The 27,842-nt window shown below is 37.8% G+C and overlaps 1 protein-coding gene and 1 non-coding gene across 2 annotated transcripts in view; both read left to right on the forward strand.

The window, feature by feature from the left end:
- Positions 1-27,842, forward strand: part of LOC113513877 (probable ATP-dependent RNA helicase DHX35) — a 53,286-nt gene that overhangs the window by 21,475 nt on the left and 3,969 nt on the right. Inside the window, exons 3-14 of the mRNA XM_052891886.1 lie at positions 905-1,069; positions 3,276-3,356; positions 17,516-17,575; positions 19,636-19,801; positions 21,062-21,159; positions 21,880-22,126; positions 23,415-23,556; positions 24,344-24,463; positions 24,708-24,874; positions 25,729-25,856; positions 26,769-26,915; positions 27,691-27,781. Coding sequence (XP_052747846.1) covers positions 905-1,069; positions 3,276-3,356; positions 17,516-17,575; positions 19,636-19,801; positions 21,062-21,159; positions 21,880-22,126; positions 23,415-23,556; positions 24,344-24,463; positions 24,708-24,874; positions 25,729-25,856; positions 26,769-26,915; positions 27,691-27,781 — 1,612 coding nt within the window. The remainder of the gene's footprint in view (positions 1-904; positions 1,070-3,275; positions 3,357-17,515; positions 17,576-19,635; positions 19,802-21,061; positions 21,160-21,879; positions 22,127-23,414; positions 23,557-24,343; positions 24,464-24,707; positions 24,875-25,728; positions 25,857-26,768; positions 26,916-27,690; positions 27,782-27,842) is intronic.
- Positions 10,969-11,041, forward strand: Trnar-acg (transfer RNA arginine (anticodon ACG)). Its single transcript has one exon. It is a non-coding gene; the product is annotated as a tRNA-Arg (tRNA).

A 27,842-nucleotide genomic window follows, 5' to 3' on the forward strand; every position in this document is an offset into this window, starting at 1 on the left:
ACAGTATTATAAAATATGAAATATAATATAATGCATTGCATAGGTCCGGTTGTGCATTAAACATTACTCGGTGGAGGGTTGAATCAACAGAGTATTAATATCTGTGAAATAAGCAGGAAATGTTTGTAAATAACTCGCTACAAATATTAGTAATGTTTTATATATATATATATATATATATATATATATATATATATATATATATATATATATATATATATATATATATATATATATATATATATATATATATATATATATATATATATATATATATAATAGAAACAGAGATTTTATTAAGCTAAAAGAGCTCTCCTGTGTAATTAAATTTGGGTTTCACAAAAAAAAAAAACTGGCCAAGTGCGAATCGGAATCGCGCAACGAGGGTTTCGCACAAAATCATCAAGTTTAATTTTTTTTTGTGAAATTTATGGTTTTCGGATTTTTTCCTTTATTTATGTTACATGACATTGCTTTTTGCCAAATTTTATGAATTTAGGTTGACGAGAAGTGCCCTATAGGTTTTGATTCCCTTTACGAATGTCGAAATATGCGATACAGATGGTATCGCATACATAAACGGTCGTATCTTTTGATTGCATCGAGTTAGAAGCTTGATTGTTTCACTGCTTTAAGAGATTGCATACCTGAGTCTATGATATTAATTTCAACTTGATACCTCCACGCGTTCCTAAGAAAAAGGGTCTTAACAGATTGACAGACGGACGGACATCGAAGGGATCCTTTAAGGTTCCGTTCTTTCCTTTCGAGATACGGAACCCTAAAAAACGACTTCAGTTGTGACAAAACCAAAAGTTATTTTAATTTATTTAAATTAAAATGGTTGTTTTTATTGACATAAATGAAAAATGCATAACAATGCACACACATTGCATTGTTACAGTATCTGTATGAGATAGGTCACACAGTGTGTGTGACGCAGCCGCGTGTCGCCGCCGCCGTGTCGCTCGCGGCCAGGGTGGCGGACGAGCGCGGCGAGCGGCTCGGCGAGCATGTTGGCTACGCTGCGGCCATGACCTCGGTGCGGAGTCCTCAGACGGGGATTGTGGTGAGTAAATTTTTTTTTTATACAACTTAGAATGGCAAACAAGTTGACGGCCCACCTGATGGAAAGTGGTAACCGTCGCCTATACACATGAGCAGTAACATGGACATAACAGAGTATACTGTTTCGCCCATGATCCCCCCCCCCCTGCGTTACCATTCCTGAGGACTCAAGTTATTCCTCTGTACCCTATAAATTCACTGCCATATTCCACCCTCCAAACCGAAACACAGCCATGCAAACACAACCGCTTCACGGTAGAAACACGAATAGGACAGAGGTGTACAATCATCGTGAACAATTCTTGTTGAATTCGTCATGATGGGTTAACTGACCTGCTTCATTCGTACCTGTCATCCATCACTGGTGTCCCGCTGGTACATACTGATAGCGCGGGTGGGGTTACCATTCCATTATCACCCATAAAAAAAAAAGAAAAACGCCAGTACACTCTGAAATATCCGTGGTGCATGTCTATAGTTGACGGTTTCCGCATTCCAACAGTTGGCCCGTCAGTTTGTTTACCAAATTCTCGTAAGAACATCTTATTTAGGTAAATCGGAGATGTAATAGGTATTTACTTATAATTCTTTTAACGAGCGTAGAATACTTAACAGCATTACGCTCGCGGGCCGCACTGTTTGTGAAAGTAGTATTGAGACAAGGTTTCGAATGTTTATTTTACAATTCTATTCTAACTTTCACACACTTGCCAGTTTCACACAATTGCCAAAAAATGATAATCATCAATATGATGATATCATCACCATAACAGGGCATAGGACTCCCCCAATTGGTACGCTACAATAATTCTGTTTACTACCAGACCAGTCAAATCAGTATAAAGAAAGATTGGGGGGTTTTGGCAGTTGTTGCCACGTTTGGCATGTGGATTGGCAACCGCTGTAAAGCTTTGGTGATGTTTAAAGAGGGATGCTGCTGCTTGTCCTTTGACTATTATGCTCCCTTAGTCGCCTGTTACGACACCCACGAGCAAGGAAGGGTTGGCACGTTTTATGCCGGAACCATACAGCGAAAATGCTATATGATTTTGGAATTATCTGACTTACTATTATTTCATCACCTTCTCAATCATTATCTGTCCACTGCTGGACATAGACCTCCCCTAAAGACTGCTATAAGAAACTGTTCTGAGCTGCTTGCATTTATAACCAGGATAATATGTTCATTGGCTCAATAAAATGGTAGTCTCTTTTTCCATCGTAACCCCGCCTGCGCTAACGGTATACGCTGTCGGGGCACCAGTGAGGGATGATAAGTGAGAATGAAAAGGCAGGTCAGTTAACCCATACGGACGAATACACCTGGAATTCAGCACGACGGTTTCCAGGGCGGACCGCGTGGAGGTCGACATGACAGGGGTATTTTGCTAGCAATGGGACTGGTAGTGCGCATTACTAACAATCCCTTCCCCCCACTAAGTAGAGTGTTAAATACCAAAAAAATGTCACTGAATAGAGTTTTATTTGATGACCCTTAAAAATATTACACTCCTTTCTTTGGAAGTCGGCTAAAAATACTTGGTACCAAGTGTTCTACTTTTAAAATGGTCGATACGCAGTTTTAAAATGTATCACCCGTTTACATATAGGTCAACGACCTCCACAATCTATATTTACATATATAATAAAATGTTTGTGTCGCATATTTGTGTTATTTTTGAAACGGCTCCTAAATGTTATTATTTCTCTGTTTCTAAATCTGTTTCCACGAATTTGACGTTAAAAACGATCTTTTTTAGTATCGTTCTTTCTAAGTCAAAATAGAATTTAGAAATTTTTTTTATACAACTTAGAATGGCAAACAAGCTGACGGTCCACCCGATGGAAAGTGGTAACCGTCGCCTATAGACATGAGCAGTACCATGGACACAACAGAGTATACTGTTTCGCCCATAATACCCACCATGCGTTGCCATTCCTGAGAACTCAGGTGTTATTCCTCTGTACCCAGTAAATTCACCCTATCGCCATATTCGCCCTATCGCCTATTCGCCATATCTCACCCTTCAAACCGAAACACAGCCATGCAAACGCAACTGCTTTACGGTTGAAACATGAATGGGACAGAGGTACCCAAGCATAAAAAAAGAACATACTCAATGAAATAAATACACAACATTATGAAGAATATGGTGAATGTCGTAAAATATACTGTGCCGCTCACATAAAACGTTTTTATGTTCCAGTTTATGACCGAAGGCGTGCTACTGCGGGAGATGTTTGCCTCCCCCCTATTGATGCAATACTCGTGCGTGGTATTAGACGAGGTAAGTGCTCACGCTTTGCCGTTTGCCATGCAATACGTACATGTTACACCATATAGAGGGGGGAGAAGGGATTGTTAATAATTGGGGTTTTTTTTAATGGGTGATAATGGAATGGTAACCCCGCCTGCGCTATCAGGATACGCTGGCGGGGCACCAGTGAAGGATGATAGGTGAGGATGAAGTAGGTCAGTTGGCCCATCGTGACGAATTCAACTTCAAATTGTACACGATGTTTTCCAGGAGGAACCACGTGGAGGTTGACCTAATAGGGCATATTGCTAGCAATGGGGCTGTCAAACTCCATTGCTAACAATCCCTTTCCCCCCTAATAATTGGGGTTAGTAGCCCCATTGCTAGCTATATACCCTGTCAGGTCGATCTCCTCGTGGGCTAATTGACCTGCTTTATTCTCACCTATCATTCCTCACTGACGCCTCGCCAGTGTATACCGATAGCGCAGGCGGGGCACCGGTGAGTTTTTTTTTTAATAGATGACAATGAAATGGCCGTGTGGTCTCGGAATAGGCCACCGTTTTTTTTCCTATGGCTGTCGTGTGAGGCGACTAAGGGAGGGCAAGGGGTGGGTAGTAGCGTCTCTCTTCTTCAAAGCCTAACTTTGGTTGCCAATCCGCCGGTCAAACGTGGCAATTACTGGAAAATCCCCTAGGGGGAGGCTTATGTTTGGCAACAAACCCCGTCCGTGGTAATGGTATACACCGGCGGGACACCAGTGAGAGACACATAAGTGTAAATTAAAAAAAACAGGTCAGTTGGCCCGTTGTGATTAATACACCTAGAATTCAGCACGATGGTTTCCAGGGGGAACCACGTGGAGGTCGACCTGGTTGAAGACATTGCTAGCAATTGGGCCCTTAGTCTCCATTACTAACAATCCCTTCCCTCGGGCATTGGTGAGTGGTAATAGGTGGGAATGTAACCATTGATTGTTAGCCTATCGTGACGAATTCATCAGATTAATCACGATGATTTCCAGGGGGAACCGCGTGGAAGTCGACCTGACAGGGTAAATTGAGATATAACTTTTTTTTTATACAACTTAGAATTGCAAACAAGCTGACGGCCCACCTGATGGAAAGTGGTAACCGTCGCCTATAGACATGAGCAGTAACATGGATATAACAGAGTATACTGTTTCGCCCATGATACCCCCCATGCGTTACCATTCCTGAGGACTCAGGTGTTATTTCTCCGTACCCAGTAAATTCACGCCATGTCCTACCCTTCAAACCGAAACACAGCCATGCAAACACAACTACTTACTTGAGAATTAGCTATCACTGCATAAAAATGCAGCCAAACAAGCAACCTGTTGACTCAAGGTCTTTCGTCTAGCGCCGTGTCTCGATTAACCTCGTAGTATTCGGTTCACGCCTTCTACGAACAGGTCTAGGTTTGATATTTTTGCTAGATCTTTTTTGACATATTTGTGGCGTAATGAAAATGAACTTAAAGCCATTGCTATATGGTTCACATTAATTAAACGTATTCCAGACAAAGTACGGATATAATATATAATATGTAGGTAGGTATATATATTTACATCATTACATGTATCTCTATATTTTAGAAATAATAGGATCTTCATCGTGCCTCCGAACAAACTGTTTATTACTCCTCTTCATCCAAAGGTTGCCTGGAGGAGATCGCTCTTAGCGATAAGGTCGCCCATTGTTTTCTCACTGTGATTATTTCTTGTAATTGTTTATATTTATAATAAGTTTACTATTGTAATCTTTTGGAGGGAACAATAAAGAGTATCTATCTTATATTATTCTGTTATTGCAAGGCAGCATTGGAAGTCCAAATTGTTTCGGTTGACATACTTTGTTAGCGTATGTCAGTTACGTGTCACTTTAACATCTGAATACTAATATTGTTTCTAGGGTTCCGGACCTCCAAAGGGAAAACGGAACCCTTATTGGATCACTTCGTTGTTCTTCCGTCCGTCTGTCGAGACCCTTTTTCTTAGGAACGCGTGGAAGTATCAAGTTGAAATTAATATCATATACTTAGGCCTGCAATCTCTTAAAGCAGTGAAACAATCGAGCTTCTAAATCGACGCAATAAAAAAGACACGGTCGTTTATGTTCTATTTATATCGCATATTTTGACATTTGTAAAAATAATCAAAACCTATAGGGTACTTCCCGTTAACTTAGAATCGTGAAATTTGGCAAGAAGCAATGCCATAAAGCACAAGTAAAAGACAAAATCTTAATACCGTAAATATGCAGTTATTTTAAAAAAAAAAAAAAAAAAAACTTGATTTTGATGAGTTCCCTTTTCACCAAAAGTTGTCTGTAAGAGATTGCCCTAGCGATAAGACCGCTTTTTGCACCTTTATGTGTATATTTCAATCTGTATTTATGTTACTGTACTTCACTTGAATTATTCACTTGTCATTGTATATTTTTGATTATGGTGCAATAAAGAGTTAAATAAATAAATTTTGTACGGAACACTCGATATGCGAGTCCGACTCGCACTTACCGGCTTTTTCATAACACTTAGAATGGCAAATAAGATGATGGAAAGTGATAACCATCACCAATGGACATGAACAGCACCAATGGCTTTATCCTTAATATACTTGTATTTCTAGTATACTCTTGATATAGTTCATGCGTAATCTAGAGTAGATTATAGATAGTAGACAGATTTCTGTCCCATTCGTATGTTTCTACCGTGAAGCAGTTGTGTTTGCATAGTGTGAATTTACAGGGTACAGAGGAATAACACCTGAGTCCTCAGGAATGGCAACGCATAGGGGGTATCATGGGCGAAACAGTATACTCTGTTATGTCCACGGTACTGCTCATGTCTATAGGCGACGGTTACCACTTTCCATCAGGTGGGCCGTCAGCTTGTTTACCATTGTAAGTTGTATAAAAAAAAACTGTGTTTCGATTTAAAGGGTGGGATATGGCAGTGAATTTACAGGGTACAGAGGAATAATACTTATTAAATTAATACTTATTTTTTTTTTTACTATTGTTTTACATACAGCTAACGAATATGATTTCACCCAATTTTTTTTTTTTAATATTTGGTTTTATCTACAAATTATCTTGTTGATAATCGAATAGATAAATACTGGTAACTAGTTTTCTACATAAACGCTAATAGAATTTGGACCCTGATTGTTTATCTGTTTTATAAAAAAAAATAAGGGTATCAGTTATCGTGTGTTATCTCTGTGCTTTGTTTTCTCTTTTTTTTTTAATACCACTGAGGTTTTTTCAATGGTGGTTATTTTTTATTTATATATTTTTTTTTAGAAAACGTACAGCTTAATTACAGTCATTACATATCAAATTTATATCTATGTTAAGCCATGAATCGTTTTCACATTTGCCAAAAAAAACCATACAGCCGAATTATTCGTTATTTCTATTCAAAATTGTATTATATGTAAGCTATTTTTTTAACTTAGAATGGCAAACAAGCTGACGGCCCACCTGATGGAAAGTGGTAACCGTCGCCTATAGACATGAGCAGTAGTATGGACATAACAGAGTATACTGTTTCGCCCATGATACCCCCCATGCGTTGCTATTCCTGTGGACTCAGTTATTATTCCTGTGTACTCTGTAAATTAATTGCCATACCCCACCCTTCAAACCGAAACACAGCCATGCAAACACAACTGCTTCACGGAATCATTTGTTCCTTATTTTTAATTAATAAATAAATTCTTCCTTATCATATCCATAATGGATTTGATATTGCCAGAATTATAGAAGTGTTGCCATATATATACACATATATATATATATATATATATATATATATATATATATATATATATATATATATATATATATATATAATTCCTACTAATAATAGGTACTGTTTAATAATAATAATAGAGGAATATTCTGTTATTGTTGAAGTTTTCCTTAAATTACAAACATGTATGTATGTACTGCTATGTTGGCACTGCAGTCGGTTGGACCAATCATAAGTTTCGATGATTCAGCCTGTAACGAATGTTTTATTGATGTCTACGTATCTAATAAGTATATATTGCTAGTAATGGGGACGTTTAAGGAAGAAAAGAAAGAAAGAAATAATTTAATCGAAGAAGCATGCGTCCCACACAGCAGCGCACAAAACAAGCAGAAACAAAAACACAAAAACAAAACAAACAAAAGAAATTAATTAATTGTATACAAATAGAAAGCAATTAAATAATAATAATAATCAATAAACAAAACAAACAAACAAACAAACAGTAGGATAACTCTTGAATCCAACATCGATCTCAATCCAAATCTATTGCTAATGACAATTTAATACTGCACTCATGTAATAACAGTTAGGAATTAGCTATTAATTAATGCTATGCGTTAATTCTCATTGCTAGCAATATACCCTGTCAAGTCGACCTCCACGCGGTTCCACCTGGAAATCGTCGTGATTAATTATTGCCAAATGCTCAAATTGTCAAATTCAACTGACCTGACTTCACCCTCACCTATCATCCCTCACTGGTGCCCCGCCAGTGTTTACTGATATCGCGGGCGGGGTTACCATAAATTTTATCATCCATTAAAAAAAAAATAGCGCAGGCGGGGTTACCATTCATTCATTTTCAGTCATAAGAAAAAATGGGGAGACCATTTTGGTTAATATTGGGAGGAAATTTTTTGAAAAAATGTTTTATTATCTTCTGAGCAATTATTATTGACAATGTTGCTGTAGTTTTCAATAGTATTTGTTTGTTTAATTTTGTTTATATTTGTTTAATTTTGTTTAATTTAGTATTGTCTAATTTTGTGTTTCGTTTACTTGTATTTTATTTTGTGCAAATTCTAGTGGCTACCAAATTACTATTTAAGTATATAATTATGTATTATTTTAGCCGTTTGTTTGCCTTAAATAAATAAATAAATCACGACCGTGGCTTTTACCTCGAGTGAGGTAATTTCTTTATTTACCATTTTCATTATTAAATGCAACAAGCCATGTCTTCAAATGTTTATACCGAGCGAGGATCGAACTCGCTACCGTCGGAAGGTGAGGCGGTGTTCAACCGCTACCCCACCAAGGTCATGACATAAAAATTCATGCTTCCATGAATCTTCCATTTCACGCGTCATTTCATTCCATTCCGTACCAGTGAATATTTCGCCCGGCGTTAGTGTTGCTAGCTAACATTGCTAATAAATCTAATCTAAATCGATTAGTACATCGATAGTATCGATTAAATCGGTAATGTGAAACTCAATCGATTATAAAGTTATAGATAGACAGATAGATACTTATTGTTTCCTCCAAAAGATTACAATAGTAAACTTATTATAAATATAAACAATTACAAGAAATGATCACAATTAGAAAACAATGGGCGACCTTATCGCTAAGAGCGATCTCTTCCAGGCAACCTTTGGATGGAGAGGAGTCATTATAAATTATAATAGATTGAGTGAGAGAGATTGATCAATTGTTGATAGTATTAATTATATTAATAGCTAGTACAAAATCATACCGCGACAATTATCATAATCAGATATATCTGTCCCATTCGTATGTTTCTACCGTGAAGCAGTTGTGTTTGCATAGCGTGAATTTACAGGGTACAGAGGAATGACACCTGAGTTCTCAGGAATGGCAACGCTGTTATGTCCATGGTACCGCTCATGTCTATAGACGACGGTTACCACTTTACATCAGGTGGCCCGTCAGCTTGTTTGCCATTCTAAGTTGTATAAAAAAAACCATCGGGAACTCATTCTGCATTTATATATATAAAAATAAAATATAGATAGAATTTTACAATCGATTACATCGTATAATCGATTACATAATCGATTATTACATTATTTTCCTCGACTGACCGATCGATTAATAATTGAACCGCGAAGATTTTATTGCGCTTCACTACTCCATGTTGGTGACTGTGCTTATGTCGGTCTTTAGTCATCAAATTTAAATAATATAAACATTACAACGCAATGACGTAACAGGTACGGGAATGCAATCTGACACCAGTTGCAGTTATCATCCGCAATATGTCGATGCGGAAGGGAAAAGGGATTGTTAGCAATGGAGTTTGACAGCCCCATTGCTAGCAATATGCCCTATTAGGTCGACCTCCGCGTGGTTCCCCCTGGAAACCATCGTGAACAATTCTTGTTGAATTCATCACGGTGGGCTAACTGACCTGCTTCATCCTCACCTATCATCTCTCACTGGTGCCCCGCCGGTGTATACCGATGGCGCGGGTTACCATTCCATTATCATCCATTAAAAAAAATATGTCGATGCGAGTCCTTTTTTTAAATATGTGATATTGAAATAGTAACCCCGCCTGCGCTAACGGTATACGCTGGCGGGACACCAGTGGGAGATGATGGAGCAGGTTAATCAGCCTATCGTGAAGAATTCCACGAGAAGTAACCACGATGGCTTCCAGGGGGAACCGCGTGGAGATCGACCTGATTAGTAAGATTGTTAGCAATGGGGCTGTTAGACCTCCTCGCAAATAACTCCTTTCCCCCCTCGATGTGAGAGTCGACTAGGGAAACAAAGTGTTATAATTAAAGGAAAAAGGACTAATGGTTAGTAATCTGATCTAATGGCCAATTGCAGGGAAAAAGGGATTGTTAGTAATGGGGACAGTCAGCCTCCTCCCTAGCTAGCAATATACCCTGTCAGGCCGACCTCCACGTGGTCCCCCCTGGAAACTATACTGTTCATTTTCATCGACCTCCACACGTTCTTTTGGAAAATATCATAGTTATAAGTTATTTCTTTGTGAATTCGTCACGACGCGTTGACTGACCTGCTTTTATCATCACCTATCATATGTCCCTGATGCCGCACAAGCGGGGCCGATATATTCATAGCGGGGCACCAGTTCAATTTCATTCCATAGAAAAACAAAAAACACTATTACCCATGTTATAGTTATTCTGTGATAAATAAGCTTTCTAATTTAAAGTCTAAAATTAATGAACACACAGTCAATAAATGTATATATATATATATATATATATATATATATATATATATATATATCCGCTAAGAAAATTTGTGAAAATTTCAATATACTAGAAAATACCACGCGTGTAAAGCCGCGGGCTTCAGTTTGTGTGATATAATCTAGTGACATAGTCGTAAAAAAATTGAATAAATCGAGACTTGTTGTTTAGTAAATCGGTTAAAAATTCGAATGTATTGATTGTGTCCTTTTAAAAACAATTAAAAAAAAACAGTGTCTTTAATCATACAATTTTCTCCGAATATACATACTTTGAAGAATGACGATATCGTCATAGTCGTAGAATACTGACGGATCTATATATGTAATATTTGTCAGATCCGTCAGTATTCTACGACTATGACGATATGTTTGGTAGATATATTCGAATGAAAAATTAAAAAATTAAACGCGGTAACGCGTGTCTACTAGTAGATTTTATTTGGCAATATGCTATCTTTTGTTTACATAAAATGGGTGTTACAATCGTAAAATAATTATAAAGCAATATTCAAAATTGATTATCTAATTCTGTAAAGAATAAAAATTAAGCGAAAAAATTTTCATTACGCATTGTGATACAAAAATTCGACCTATTTCCTCATAGGGCTTGTGGCGCAATGGATAACGCGCCTGACTACGGATCAGGAGATTCCAGGTTCGACTCCTGGCAGGCTCGTGGATGTTTATTTTTTGTTTTATCGATTTTTACATTCCGTTAAATGTAATAAGTTTAATATTTTCTTTTGACTGATTTTACGTTGTTTTATAATTGATATTTACATTTATATATGATATTTACATATATTAAATAAAATTTAAAATTATTTTATCTGAAAAAAAAACGACAGCCGAGTTTTTTTTCATTCATCTCGGCCGAAACTTTCCGAATTGAGTGGACAAAATTTTGTAATTTAAAAATGGTCTACAAATATATTTATGTATTTTATTATTTATTTTCATGTATTTATTAAAAAAAAAAGTTTTGTTTTGTTTGTTACGTGTATCTTCGTCATTTTTGAACTGATTTTCATGATTACTTTTGTAATCGATCTATTCACTACGTTCCTGTTATAATGATTTGATTTTGAATTCGTTATAATTAAAAGGCCCCATAGAAATTAATTCTCTGATGAGATTTTTTTTTTTTAATAAAGTGTAATAACTATTAGGTAACCGCTCTCATAGTCCCCAAGATACAGGTCTGGCCTAGTTTGGGGACTGATGGTAATGCAGATATGTCCTCGTTGAATATAAATTGTTAAAATTGTAAATTGTATTTTCCGCAACTGTATCTCACTTGAATATCATTTCTTCTTCTTCTTAAAGAAAGGTTTTTGAGCGGTGACCCTGTACAGGCAAGTGCAGTGTAGGTCGATAGATGGAACGACTAGATGAAGCGACGACTTCAAATGCAATGCAAGGCGTCAGTGGATGCAGGTGGCTCGGGAGCGTTCCTCATGGCAGTCTGTGGGAGGAGACCTGTGTTCAACAGTGGACAGTTTACGGCTAATTTGATGATGATGATGATGATGATGATGATGACGATGCCAGAAACTCTTTATCGAGTTTTTGTTTTTTTTTTTCCAAAATAATTTCTAATTCCTGCGCCATACCACCCACCGTTTGCTTATTCGCCACATCTTAAAAAGTGATTAATTTTGAACCTTAATATCTAAACAATAAAGTTGCAATTACACATTTCAGTATTTTGTATACAAACACTCCAGTTTGGATGTGGGCCAATGTAAGCGTTCTAAGACTATCCAAATGTTTACTTGTGAGTTACGAGGGACCGTTTTAGCCGACTACGGAATAGGTGTCGCGGTTTGGTGCTTTTATTTATAGTACACAAGTTTGGTGGTGGTGGGGGGGGTTTGGATTTTTTTTTGATGGGTGAAAATGGTATGGTAACCCCGCCTGCGCTAACGGGATACGCTGGCGGAGCACCAGTGAAGGGTGATAGATGAGAATGAAAACAGGCCAGTTAGCCCATCATGATGAATTCATCAGGGATTAACCGTGATAGTTTCCAGGGGGAACCGCGAGGAGGTCGGCCTGGTTGGGTATATTGCTAGCAATGGGATTCTCAATGTCCATTACTAACAATCCCTTTCCCCCCGGAGGGGTTGGATTGTGAGTAAACTCGTTTAACAGGACCATTGTTTGCAATACTGGGTATATTGCAAACAATGGTCAGGTCGACCTCCACGTGGTTCCCCCTGGGAACCATAGTAGGGACGTGTGAAGTCGCGAAACAAAGTTATAGTAAATGCATAAATAATATGTTTTCCTTGTATTATTATGTTTTGTTATCTGAATCTACAAAAGGAAATACCATGTAATTAACGATACGTGAACAATGCCAAGAGTAGGCAAATTGATAATTCGAACCATTGACATGAATGGAAATAGATGTCGCAATCGCATGTTAGTTCCGTGCAGGTGGCTCAGGACCGTTCTTTATGCCAGTCTAAATGTAAGGAGCCTGCATCGGTTGGACGCAAACACTTGTTTTTCGTTTTCTTTTTTCTTCTCTGCCTGTAAGTACCTTATGCGATATCTTAGGGGCGGGGGGATTGTTTAGATTGTTTGTTTGGTAAAGTAGGGTTGTTAGTAATGGGGTCTAACAGCTCCATTGCTAGCAACGTACCCTATCAGGTTGACCTCCACGCGGTTCACCCTAGAAAACGATGTGGTTAATTCTCGCCTATCACGCGATGGACTAACTGACCTGCTTTCATCCTCACCTATCTATCACCTCTCACTGGTGCCCCGCCAGCGTATACCGATAGCGCAGGCGAGGTTACCATTTCATTTTCAGTCATTATACGATATTTTTTTTTAATGCAGCTTAGAATGGCAAACAAGCTGGCGGCCCACCTGATGGAAAGTGGTAACCGTCGCCTATAGACATGAGCAGTACCATAGACATAACAGAGTATACTGTTTCGCCCATGATACCCTCCATGCGTTGCCGTTCCTGAGGACTCAGGTGTTATTCTTCTGTACCCATGTATATATATATATATATATATATATATATATATATATATCTTATATATAAAATTCTCGTGTCACGGTGTTAGTTACTAAACTCCTCCGAAACGGCTTTACCGATTTTTATGAAATTTTGTGTGCATATTGGGTAGATCTGAGAATCGGCCAACATCTACTTTTCATACCCCTCGATGATAAGGTTGACCCTAAATATTTTTTTTTTTATTTTTTAACAATTTTTTTAATTATTATTTTATTATGATTTAGCATTGAAAAATACATACAATTTCAAATTTTCACTTTTTTACGATCAACCCCTATTTTTTAATCGCGATTTTTATATGCCGCTATAAGATTGCAAGGTAGAAATCGAATATAATAATTGTAGTAGGATAAATTTTCATGTATAGTTCTAGAAATAATGTAATATGGTAAAACAACGTTTACCGAGTCAGCTAGTATATGTATAATATTTAATAGAATGAATGAATAAACTCTCCCTTCAAAGAATGATACAGTTTAACAATATGTACACAAACTAAAGGAATCTACGTACACTAATATTATAAAGAGGAAAGATTTGTATTTTTGTATATTGTATGTTTGTAATGAATAAACTCAAAAACTACTTTGCCGATTTCAAAAATTCTCTCACCATTAGAAAGCTACACTCACCCTGAGTAACATAGGCTATATTTATTGCTAGAAAATATTAGGGATCCTTACTAAAACTTTAGTAACGTAACTCAAGGTGTAAAAAAAATGCTATAAAATATCTTTGGTCGCGTGCGCTGCGGAAACTATTGGTGATAGAACAAAAGTATGTTCTACAATATTGAAGAAAATATCAATAACTGCAAAAAACTTCGCGATACTATATGTCCAACTATTATCGTTATGTCACAATACCCGCTTTTTAAAATGTCGTAAAAATGTCCACACCCGTGCGAAGCCGGACGGGCCGCTAGTAATTACATAAAAGAGAGATAAAGAGGCAACAATGAGCAGTCTTATTGCTAAATAGCGACCTCTTCCAAGCAACTTGAAAGAATAGAAAAACAATTATATTAATTAATTAATGCATATTTACAGAAACAATGAAATATGTCTGTCAGTTCGTAGATCAGACGTAAACATAAACAATTTCTTTGGCAATAAAATGGTACACGTGTTCTGTTTCCTCGCAGGCCATGTTTATGACAGGTAGATTTACTAAAAGCTAAATTTACTCACTACTTTTCCTTGGCAACTTTTTTTTTTCTTTTTTTACAACACACGGGGCAAACGAGCGTGCGGCTCACCTGATGGTCAGTGATTACCGCCGCCCATGATCACCCACAACACCAGCGACATTGCGGGTGTGCTGCCGGCCTTTTAAAAAGGAATATACTCTTTTCTTGAAGGTTATGTTGTCGTATCGGTTCGGAAATACTGCTGCTGGAAGTTGATTCCAAAGAGTGGTTGTGCGTGGAAGAAAGTGCCTTGAAAAACGCACGGTGGAAGACCGCCACTCTTCCAGATGATTGCTTTTTACTGATAGGTACATGCTTTTCAACCCTTAAGGTTGATAAAGCTTATTTATTATTTTATTTATTTATAAATTGCTCTCTACACTTACAGTATCCCAACACGTGTAGTGTGGGGGGAAAGGGATTGTTAGTAATGGAGACTGAGAATCCCATTGCTAACAATATACCTAATCAAGTCGACCTCCTCGTGGGTCCCCCTGGAAACTATCATGGTAAATTCCCGATGAATTAATCATGATGGGCTAACTGACCTGCTTTCACACTCACCTATCACCTCTCACTGGTGCCCCGCCAGCGTATACCGATAGCGCAGGCGGGGTTACCATTCCATTTTTACCCATTAAAAAAAACTTACCTATTTTTTCATTCTCACCTATCATCCCTCACTGGTGCCCCGACAGCGTATACCGTTAACACAGGCTGGGTTACCATTCCATTATCATCTATAAAAAAACAAAATATAATTACTTCCCGGAAAGATGGGTATTAAGCAGACGGTACGGAATGGTAACGCATGGAGGTATTATAGGGGAAGCAGTATACTCTGTTATGTCCATGGTGCTGCTCATGTCTATAGGCGACGGTTACCACTTTCCATCAGGTGGGCCGTCAGCTTGTTCGCCATTCTAAGTTGCATAAAAAAAATATTGACGGCTTTCATACAGTCTACATAACTGTGGTGTAAATTCATTCAATAGCACCCAAGATATTTACATATACATGGCATCTTCGATATAATAATATTAGTACATGAGTCATTGACTCGTATTTAGATAGCGGCTGATACGCGTGGATCAGGCGACATCACGCCACTCCGCGGTATGCCACGCCGCGTGGTCCGGCCGCCCGGTCGGAATGCTAATTAAACCAGATTTAGTGGGATGCCATTATAGTTAGGGAGCTGCAGTCGAAAAACGGGCAGATATCGTTCAATTGTCACGTGACCGCTCACTGGCTGGTTTATAGCGTTCATAATATGAATTAGCAAGGGGAGAAGGGATTGTTAGTAATGTTCCATTGTAATATCTCAACCTTTACTAGTACCCTGTATATCGATAGCGCAAGCGGTGTTTACCTTCTGTTTTCATTTCTCAAACAGCTGTACATAGGTCTTAAAACAGAACATGTCATATAAAAATATAACCAAGCTTTTGTATAAAGTCTCACCAGAGGGAGACTTTGTACAAAAGTCGTTTGCTTGGGCACCTCTGTCCTATTCGTGTTTCTATCGTGAGGCAGTTGTGTTTGCGTGGCTGTGTTTCGGTTTGAAGGGTGGGATATGGCAGTAAATTTATAGGGTATAGAGGAATAACACCTGAGTCCTCAGGAATGGCAACGCATGGGTGGTATCATGGGCGAAGTCGTATACTCTGTTATGTCCATGGTGCTGCTCATGTCTATAGGCGACGGTTACCACTTTCCATCAGGTGGGCCGTCAGCTTGTTTGTCTAAGTTGTTTAAAAAAAGAACATAAAAATATTATCGCCAGCTCTCTAACTATTAAGTTTCCGTCTGCGTTTAATATTTTTATAATTATAATAAGACCAAGGTTTTTATTTGCTGATTAAATTAGTCAAAATACATTTTTTTTAGTTAATTATTTAAATAAGAAACGTTGATATTATATGAAGAGGTAAAGTTATATAACCACATCGTAAGAATTATATTTAGTTTTTATTATTTTCTTACATCAGCAGTTTGCTGTCCACTGCTGAACAGGCCTCCCCCAAAAGGGGGGTTTTGCCAGTAGTTGCCGCATGGTACTGCTCATGTCTATAGGCGACGGCTACCACTTTCCATCAGGTGGGCCGTCAGCTTGTTTGCCATTCTAAGTTGCATTAAAAAAAAATGTCTACTGACAGCATCGTTACTAAACAGTGAACAGTGATCGATTAATTATCTATTTTGCAAAGCGCTAATAAGGAACAAAATTTTATATATGTTAATATGATGGCGCGTGAATTTATCAAGGTTGTGTTAGTATGTTCCTACGCATTTTAGACATAGAAATTATTGCTACATTTAGTGATTTTATTATTTTTTATCATTGTGATTATCACCTGTTACAAATTACAAAATGTGATTTACGCTAGCAATGACTTAATATCGCAGTTGCTACTAATAGTTTTTAAAGTGAAATATAAATTATGATTTTTATGATAAGAGCAAGCGATTAGAGACTTGAACGTAGTGTAATAAAGTCTCTATTTGCTCTGTACGATCTAATTGATTGTTGCGATTTCACTTCACTGCTAACGAACCTAGCCGGTAACTCACGAATAAATACAAAAGTAACGACTACCAGCGATTTTATTAACTGTGATTTGTAACACGCCTAGTGATGTGACTCACAGGTACAAGTGTGAATTGTGATTTGACGTAGCATATGAAATTTCAATAGTGACATGTGAAATATTCAAAGCCTAACACATTTATATGTACATTGCTGATTGTGTTAGCTTCGATACTTGTAAAGTGGTTTGCATTTCTAATTCACATTCTAGTGCTATTAATGCATGTTCTTGGATTTCACTTATTTAAATATGTTATAGTATACTAGTTGGTACTCGCGACTTCGACCGCGTGTTAAATTACTTTTTAATTCGAATCTCTAACATTTCCAGGTTCACGAGAGATCACAGATGACGGATGTGTTGATGGGACTACTGAAGAAAATAGCCAAGGTAACTGTTGACTTATACGCGAGAATAAGATGTTTCAAACGTTTTCTGCAACAAGAATGTAAAAAAAATCAGGGATTTTTTTTTATTTTTTTTACAAATTATAAGCACTTAAAGGCAAAAAACGTGATTATTTAATTTTTTAAAATGTCAATTTCTTCAAGTTTCTGAAACCCGCCATCGATCTTCTGTGTAATTATTGGATTCTGAGATATCGATGAATAAAAAGAAAATGATCCATTTTTATTTAAAATTCGATCAAGCTCGGAGAGAAATAGTCGTATCGAGGTTTAAGTTGAAAATTTTTTTTTATGACCGTACACCAAAAATATGATCGAAAAAAATATTGAAATTTTTTTGTCATGATATTCATTAAGATAGCGATACATGTTATTGGGAAAAAAAAAATTTGGCAAGATCCAAAAATTTGAAAGTTCAAACTTCAAATTGCTTTTTTTTTACTCCAATACGACCATTTTTATCAAAGATACAGCTATACATCAAGATGTAGCAGATGTTAAAATACAGATATATTTGAAAAATCGCTAAATATGTTTTTTTTTGATCCCTTAATCTTAGTGTATATCTCATAATGCTTATCGTTGGTTTGATACTATATTATATATATATTAAAAGTAACGTTTATGTATTATATGTGTATTTCTTATGTATAATTATTTCAGTATGTTACTATGTCACATATTTTTCATCACATCTGCCCTTCATACGCTTTCTGTTTTCACCTAATGCTCAGCTGGTGAGAATGCCATATGGCATTAAGCTTGCCACTTGTACAAAGTTTTATTGTGCAATAAAGAATAAATAAATATGCCCTCATAGTTTGTTAAAATAATTTATTTATTTGGCCAACTGCATATTACTGTAATAAATTATGATAAGGGATTATGACTAATGTAAGTAAATATAATTTGTAATATATATGTAAATTTTCTATATTGTTAAACATTTGTACGCCCACATAGAGGCAAAATGTTTACAGGAAATGTAAACCTCTTTAATTAAAAAAAAAATACCTGCATTCTAGTAAAATAAATTCATTTAATTTAATTTAATTTATTCATTTCATTTTCCAATGCTAATAAGACATGTCTTTTTTTGCAAATTTTGCTTTTACAATTAATTTAAAAAAAATTTTGACTTAAATCTCTTAGACATTTTATTTCACATCGTTCATTCATTTTACCAGAGGGAGACTTTGTACAAAAGTCGTTTGCTTGGACACCTCTGTCCTATTCGTGTTTCAACCGTGAAGCAGTTGTGTTTGCATGGCTGTGTTTCGGTTTGAAGGGTGGGATATGGCGTGAATTTACAGGGTACAGAGGAATAACACCTGAGTCCTCAGGAATGGCAACGCATAGGGGTATCATGGGCGAAACAGAATACTCTGTTATGTCCATGGTACTGCTCATGTCTATAAATGACGGTTACCATTTTCCATCAGGTGGGCTGTCAGTTTGTTTGCCATTCTAAGTTGTATACAAAAAAAAATCGGTCCTTTTATGGACTATTTTAGGGTTCAAAATAACGGCGTCACAGAATGGACCCCAGTTTCTAGTTTCCATCAGGCGGCCGTCAGTTTGTTTGTCTTTAAATCAAATCATCATCATTTCAGACATTAACTGTCCAATACTGAACGTAGCTCCATAGATTGATTTGCCATTGGGGAGAGGGGGAGGGTTGCCAATAGTTACCACGTTTGGCAAGCGGGTTTTGTAACCGAAGTTTACAAAACCCGCTATATTGTACACACTGATCATACATAAAAAATATGACAGAGGTAATCAAATGTACAAAGGCGAGCTTAACTCTAAAAGAGTTCTCTTCCAGTAACACTCAAAATGGAAAGGAGCATCAATGTCAGCGGGTAGAGTGGTGTACAATATTGGGAGAGTTTATTTAGTTTTGAGAGAGACGCTGCTGCCCATCGCTTGACCATTCAGTTCCCTTAGTCGCCTCTTACGACACCCACGGGAAAAGATGGGGTGGCCCATTCTATGCCGGGACCACAGTCAAATAAAACAATGTAATCTATTTAATTGCAGAAACGAAAGAATCTAAAGCTGGTCGTGTCTTCAGCGACAATGGACGCTGAGTTCCTGAAGGACTTCTTCAATTTAACCGACAGAAAAGAGCGAGATAAAGCACCCACATCGGTGATAATGTCGATTCGGGGACGGACGCACCCTATCGACTTATTTTACGTTGAAGGTAGGTACATTAATTATATGTAAATCTTATTAATGTTATAAATACAAAATTTTGACATGATGGATATTTGATAGTCTTTTATGTAAAAAGTACTGAACGGATTTGAATGAAATTAAATTTTTTTTTTATACAACTTAGAATGGCAAACAAGCTGACGGCCCACCTGATGGAAAGTGGTAACCGTCGCCTATAGACATGAGCAGTACCATGGACATAACAGAGTATACTGTTTCGCCCATAATACCCTCCCATGCGTTGCTATTCCTGAGGACTCAGGTGTTATTCCTCTGTACTTGGTAAATTCACGCCATATGCCACCCTTCAAACCGAAACAAAGCTATGCAAACACAACTGCTACACGGTTGAAACACGATTGGGACTGAGGTACCCAAGCAATCGACTTTTGTACTAAGTCTTCCTCTGGTAAAATGTCTGGTATAGTATCTTGATATACGGGAAGTTGTTTTTAATGTATGATAATAGAATGGTAAGCAACCCCGTTTTCGCTGTCGGTACACGCTGGCGGGGTATTTTTTTTTAATGGATAATAATGGAATGGTCATGCAAAAGCTAGGTCAATTAGCCCATCGTGATGAATACACTTGGAATTCAAGATACCATTGAATTTTCTCCATCATGAGTATACGTTACTTATTATGAGATTATTGTACAAAGTGTTTCAGCAATTTATTCCTGTAGGAATTCGAACTATATAGTGCACGATAGTTCGATTCCTACAGAAATAAATTGCTAACTATATATATATATATATATATATATATATATATATATATATATATATATATATATATATATATATATATATTATTTTTCCTGATATTGCTCACAACTCAGGTTACATGTATATTTCTACAACTAATAACGCAACATTTAAAATATTTGTAGTGTAGTGTTATTCAATTCATTCATCATCATTCATTCATCATATTTAATTCAATAATTGTTACTTCATTTCTCTCGCACTGTATAACTATGTTAAAGTGAATGCTGTGAATACCTATAATAGGCGTGTGCATTAATATTGTATTGTATTTAATGTTTGTTATATATGTTATAATGCAATATGCTGTTGGTGTTTCTTTAAATAAATAAATATATTTTGACTCATGTGGAGTCCATATAATTGCATTACTTTCTAACTAACTGCGAACGAAGGCGTTATATGTAGCATGTTGATAACTGGTGTACCTATATATCCAAGGGCCCTGAATGTCTGAATGCATACATTTCTTTTCACAGAACCTGTTCCAGACTACGTGAAGGCTACAGTGGACACAATTATAAAAATACATGAAAACGAACCCTTCGGAGATATTCTGGCGTTTCTTACCTCACAGGTTTGTTTATGTATATATTTTATAGTGACTTTGAATGGCAAACAAGCTGACGGCCCACCTGATGGAAAGTGGTAACCGTCGCCTATACACATGAGCAGTACCATGGACATAATAGAGTATACTGTTTCGCCCATGATACCCCCACGCGTTGCCATTCCTGAGGACTCAGGTGTTATTCCTCTGTACCCAGTAAATTCACTGCCATATCCTTCCAACCGAAACACAGCCATACAAACACAACTGCTTCACGGTAGAAACACGAGGGGGACAGATGTGGCCAAGCAAACGACTTTTGTAGAAAGTCTCCCCCCTCTAGTAAAGTATGCGACCGTGCCACTGCAGTTTTTTTTCTTTTGGAAAACGTACAGCGGAATTAGAGTCAATACATAATCAAATTTATATCTATGTTAAGCCATGAATCGTTTTTGACCAATATCCCTTCTGCTACTCCAGTGTCCTTATTGCCTTTCCCCCCCTAAATCCTTAATTCCTTTTTCACTAATATCCTTTACTCGCTCTCAAAGTCTTCCTCCATTTTCTCAACTTCATCCAATCAAATTCCTAAAAAGGGTTGACGTCAAACAGGCGACCGGTCGTAAAACCGAAAGTTCCAAAACTTGGATGATGTAGATAAAAACATATTACATCAACTCCAATTGAGATAACGGTAGCAATTGATGTGAAATGATGATTTTTCAATAATAAAAATACCTTTTTTAGGAAGAAATCCTAACAGCATTGAAGACCCTTCAGACGTATGCGGAACAAAATAACGAGAGTAACAAACACAGGAGGCAGTTCCCGTCTGGGGTTCAAGCGGCCGATTTGATCGTGCTGCCCATGTACGGCAGCCTGCCTCATCACCGCCAACTGAAGGTCTTCCAGACGGCCGACAGGAACCAACGGAAGGTGGTGGTGGCCACCAACATAGCGGAGACCAGCGTCACTATACCGGGCATTGTTTATGGTCAGTCTGTAACATCTTGATGGTATCTTATTGGGTATTTTTGGGGGGAAGGGATTGTTAGTAATGGAGTCTAACAGCCTCACTGCTGGCAATATACCCTATCAGGTCGAACTCCACGCGGTTTCCCCTGGAAACCATAATGGTTAATTCTTGTGGAATTCGTCACGATGGACTTACTGATTTGCTTTCATCGTCACCTATCATCTCTCACTGGTGCCCCGCCAGCGTATACCGATAGCGCAGGTGGGGATTTTTAATGGGTAAAAATGGAATGGCAACCCCGCCCGCGCTAACAGTATACGTTGGTAGTGCACCAGTGAGGGATGATAGGTGAGAATAAAAAGGCAGGTCAGTTAGTTCATCGTGACGGATTCAGTTGGAATAGAACACGATAGTTTCCGGGGGGAACCGCGGGGAGGTCGACTTTAGTAGTCACATTGCTAGCAATACGGTTACCAATCCCCCATTATTAACAATTTCTTCTGCTTGGGTACCTCTGTCCCATTCGTGTTTCTACCGTGAAGCAGTTGTGTTTGCATGGCTGTGTTTCGGTTTGAAGGGTAGGATATGGCGTGAATTTACTGGGTACAGAGGAATAACACTTGAGTCCTCAGGAATGGCAACGCACGGGGGGTATCATGGGCGAAACAGTATACTCTGTTATGTCCATGGTACTGCTCATGTCTATAGGCGACGGTTGCCACTTTCCATCAGGTGGGCCGTCAGCTTGTTTGCCATTCTAGGTTGTATAAAAAAAAAAACTTACATGGTTATGTTTCGATTAGAGGAGTATGATATGGCAGTTAAATTAGGTCCAGAGGTATAATAGCATAGCCTTACTCGAGCACTGACCAAATATGAGGAGTACTATGAGTATTATGGGCACCATTATATTATTATCATTATGTCATCTATTAACTGTCCACTGTTGAACTTAAGGCTCTCTCTTAGCCCCAAGCGTGGCAACTACTGACCAGGAGGTTTTGCCAGTAGTTGCCACGCTTGGCAGGCGGATTGACAACCGCAGTCAGACTTTGGAGATATTTTAAAAGGGACGCTTCTGCCCATCTCTCGCCCTCCCTTAGTCGCCTCTTAAGACACCCACGGGAGAGGAAGGAGTGGCCTATTCTATGCCGGGACCACACGTGAAATTATGGGCATATTATAGTGTTTTCTGCGATATTCCACTGTCTTGTTCATATCTACAGGCGACGGTTACCACTTTCCAACTGGTCAGCTTGTTTGCCATTTTAAGTGGTATAAAAAATGTTTTCGTTCTACGATCCAGTGGTGGACTGTGGTTTCGAGAAGCTTCCATACCTGGATCCGTCGGTGGGGGTGGAGAGTCTGGTGGTGGCGGCGGTGTCCAGGAGTAGCGCTGGTCAGCGGGCTGGCCGCGCCGGTCGTACCAGCCGCGGGTCTTGCTACCGGTGAGGAAGCTTGCAACCATAGATTGCTACTATCACAAGTGTTAAGGGATTTTTTTTATAGTTTGCGGTACAGTATTTAAGGCATCCCGTCCTCGCTATTGGATACAGGTGACGGAATGCCTATACAAGAGGGTACTTGGTGGGCGCAGTTTAGATGCATTATTTGAGGAGCATTAGGAAGGTACTACGGCCGGATACTGCAACAAATTTGTATGTGGTCGGCCCCCGAACTGGCGACCTCTGCTGTCTACTGGTCCCCAATTTGAGGGACGATCGATCACCGGCCGTATAGTGCTAAGGGAAATCTTACGATTCATAAATGTGTAATAAATACATGCCCCAAATTACTTTAAAAAAAAAAGTGTTATTAGTATTATTTGAAGGGTGGGATATGGCAGTGAATTTCAACGCATGGCAACGTATGCACAAATTCACAGTGTGCGAGTTCAAATTGCACTTGATGGGGGGAAAGGGATTGTTAGTAATGGAGACTGAGAATCCCATTGCTAGCAATATACCCAACTAGGTCGACCCCCTCGCGGTTCCCCCTGGAAACTATCATGGTTAATTCCTGATGAATTCATCATGACGGGCTAACTTGCCTGTTTTCATTCTCATCTATCACCCTTCACTGGTGCTCCGTCAGCATATCACGTTAGCGCAGACGGGGTTACCATTCCATTTTCACCCATCAAAAAAAAACTTGCACTTGATCGGTTTTTATTTTTTATAAATTAAATTTGTAATTTTCACTTGAGTATTACGTTTGTGTCTGTCTGTGTGTCAGTCTATACCCGGAGTCGCACCTGGATCACTTGCCGGAGGCGCGGCCGCCGGAGTTGTGCCGCAGTGACCTGGCGGGGGCGCTGCTGCAGCTCAAAGCGCTGGGCATACATAACTTGTTAAGGTAATATTTTTAATCTACACCTTTTTTTTTATACAACTTAGAATGGTAAACAAGCTGACGGCCATCTGATGGAAAGTGGTGACTGTCGCCTATAGACATGAGCAGTATGTTGATGATGAAATGATATGATGAAAGTGGTTCTCCCCCCTCAATCTTTCTCTTTCTCTCTCTCTTTCTTTCTATATATATATATGTCATTCAATATTCATTTACACTATAAATAATTTAATAATTACAATTCCAGATTCACATTCCCGACCCCGCCGCCAGCCAAGAGCCTCCTGGCGGGGCTCGAGACCCTGTACGCGCTGAAAGCCATCGACAAGCACGGACAGCTCACTGAGGAGGTAGGCTCGCGAATGGCTGAATTGCCGCTGAAGCCCATGTGCGCCAAGATGCTTTGCAATAGTGGTAAGATTAATAGTACATTACTGCAGCGGCCAGCAACTAAGGTATTGATGGACGAACGTGCAAATGTGGGCCGAGGCGCAGCCGAGGCACACATACGTGAGTCTATCAACGCTTAGTTGTGGCCAAGGCTTGTATAGTACTTTTCTCAAACAATGCGCGGAAATCAAAAATACAATTTAACTTTTTAAGTTCAATGACGAATAATGAACAATAATAATTTTTCACGCGCCATAATGTTCCTTTGTTTTCTATTTGCAAGCCAGTTCGAAATTTAAATAAAACCTTATATATGTATTTATTATGTATACATGTATGTGTATGTAGGAGAGTATATATGTGTATATGTATGTGTATGTATATGTATGTATGTATGTGTGTATATATATATATATATATATATATATATATATATATATATGTATGTATGTATGTGTATATGTATATGTATGTGTATAAGTTTTTATTTATTAATGTTATATTATTATTAATTTACTTTTATTATTTACATATGTAGGTATATAGAGCTGTTTTTATTGTGTTATATATTCAATTTTTTTTTACTGGCTATTATTTAGTTTATCTTTAATTGTACGGTTATTACCCTTATACATTCTACAGTTTTCTTTCAGCTTCTCAAAGGTTGACTGTAAGAGATCCCTTTATGGGATAAGTCCGACATTGTATACTAAATCATTTACTAGTATTTAATCTGAGTTATGTACAATAAAGATTTTTACATTACATTACATTACCTTTTATTAGTTACCTACTTGGTAGCCATGGTTCGTATGCGTATATATGTACTATATATATATATACTATTACGTACTAATACAATATCGTTTTTGTTATAGCCGAATACGGTTGTATAGACGAAATTCTCTCCATCGTTTCTATGTTACAAGTGGACAAAGTGTTCGCCAAGTCCAGCAGTGGGAAAGAAAACATCGCCGCCAAGATATCCAGGAGGAATAACTTCGAGGTACGTAATGACCCCATGTAGGCAAATACAGTGTAGTGTGGTTTTTTTTTTGTTTAAAGGATGATAATGGAATGGTAACCCTGCCTGCGCTAACGGTATACACTAGCGGGGCACCAGTGAGGGATGATTGATGAGGATGAAAAGGCAGGTCAGTTAGCCCATCGTGATAAATACACCTGGGATTCAGCACGATGGTTTCCAGGGGAGACCACGAAGAGGTCGACCTGACGGGGTATATTGCTAGCAATGGGACTGTTAGTCTGCATTACTAACAATCCCTTTCCCCCATACCATGTAGTGTAGTGGGGCGACGACTTCATTGCATGGAGTCAGTGAATGCAGGCGGTTCAGAATCGTTTCTTATGGCAGGCGTGAATTTACTGGGTACAGAGGAATAACACCTGAGTCCTCAGGAATGGCAAAGCATGGGTGTTATCATGGGCGAAACAGTATACTCTGTTATGTCCATGGTACTGCTCATGTCTATAGGCGACGGTTACCAGATATCGGACCGGTATGGGCAATATCGAAATGAGTGATGACCTTTTTTCAGATATCATTTGTCCAGGAGGAAAATATATAGATACCGGGTCGGTATCCATATTATGCTTAGTGGCATTGTCGCAAATAACTGTCAATTAATAAAATCAATTGAACAAAACTGTTTCAAGATGGTCGCAATCTTAAGATGGCGGATTATAAGAGATTGTTTAAAAAATATTTTTTACTTTGTTTTATATTTATTTATTTAAACTTTAAATGTTTTTGATATGTTCATATGATATAAAAATACACATAATATATTAAATAAATAACTATATTTAATTAACGATGATTTAGGAAATCCTGACGCTAGAGGGCGCCATTCTCACATGTGTATCGTTTAATATAATTATATATTATTTCTTTCAGGTAGCAGAAGGCGATATACTCATGTATTTGAATGTATTCGATGCATACATGAAAGTAAAAAATTCCGTCAGTGACGAGAAGAAGTCTAGAAAGGCGTGCAAAGACTGGTGCAGCAAGATGTATGTGAACTATAGAGTTATAGAGAAGGTGAGATATGTTAAGAATTTTATCATCATTTAAAAAAATAAAAAAAAATCTACAGATTTTAAAATGGGGAAGATTCTGAATTCTACTATTTTGTGTACATTAGGAGTTATATTTGCTTATTTTCAATCGAATTGGGAATTTACTTTTGGAATCGATTTACAACTGACGTCGAAAGGAAGCGATTCCTAATTCGACTATTACAAGCTTTTATTTAACTCGGAATTTGTATTAGTTTGTTTGTTTAAATCAAATTTTCCAAATTCAATTAGTAACACTTTATACGACATCAGATTTGAATGGAAATTTGCCTACACCTTATGTTCTAGTGACACTACAATAGTCAGTATTAGAATATTTTCAAAATGGCCACCGTCACAAGATGGCGGATGATGTATTTTTTTTGTCAAACACGTTATTATGGGCATCGAACGAAAGAGCTCGAAGAGTACGTAAGGATAAAATAAATAACAATATTGCAAAATGGCCGCAATCATAAGATGGCGGATTATGTTACAAGAGCTTGTTTTTAAAAACTAAATTTTTAAAAGATCATTTTTAAATTCTATTCAAGTAAAAATGCTTTGTCTAAACAATATAATAATAATATAACAACTGTGTTCTATGTTGTTGCTATATACATACTAGCTTTTACTTGCAACTTTGTCCTTATGATCGGTTAGACGCGATGATTGGTTGACCGACAGACACAAAAAGGTAACAAACAAACAAACAAACATTGTTCTGTAATGATCGTAATAAAATGTTCTGTTCTCAGGCGTGCGAAATAAGAGACAGCCTGGAGAAACTAGTTAAAGGGAAATTCAAAATGGAGAATCAGATATTCGATGGACCAGATTTAGGCACAGGTAAGATTGTAATGCCATGTGGTCTCGGCACAGAATGGGCTAGCCCATCAGTTTGCGTGGG

Source organism: Galleria mellonella, unplaced genomic scaffold, assembly GCF_026898425.1.
Source record: "Galleria mellonella isolate WM207_F2 unplaced genomic scaffold, CSIRO_AGI_GalMel_v1 utg146, whole genome shotgun sequence".
In the NCBI taxonomy this organism is placed as follows: Eukaryota; Metazoa; Arthropoda; class Insecta; order Lepidoptera; family Pyralidae; genus Galleria; species Galleria mellonella.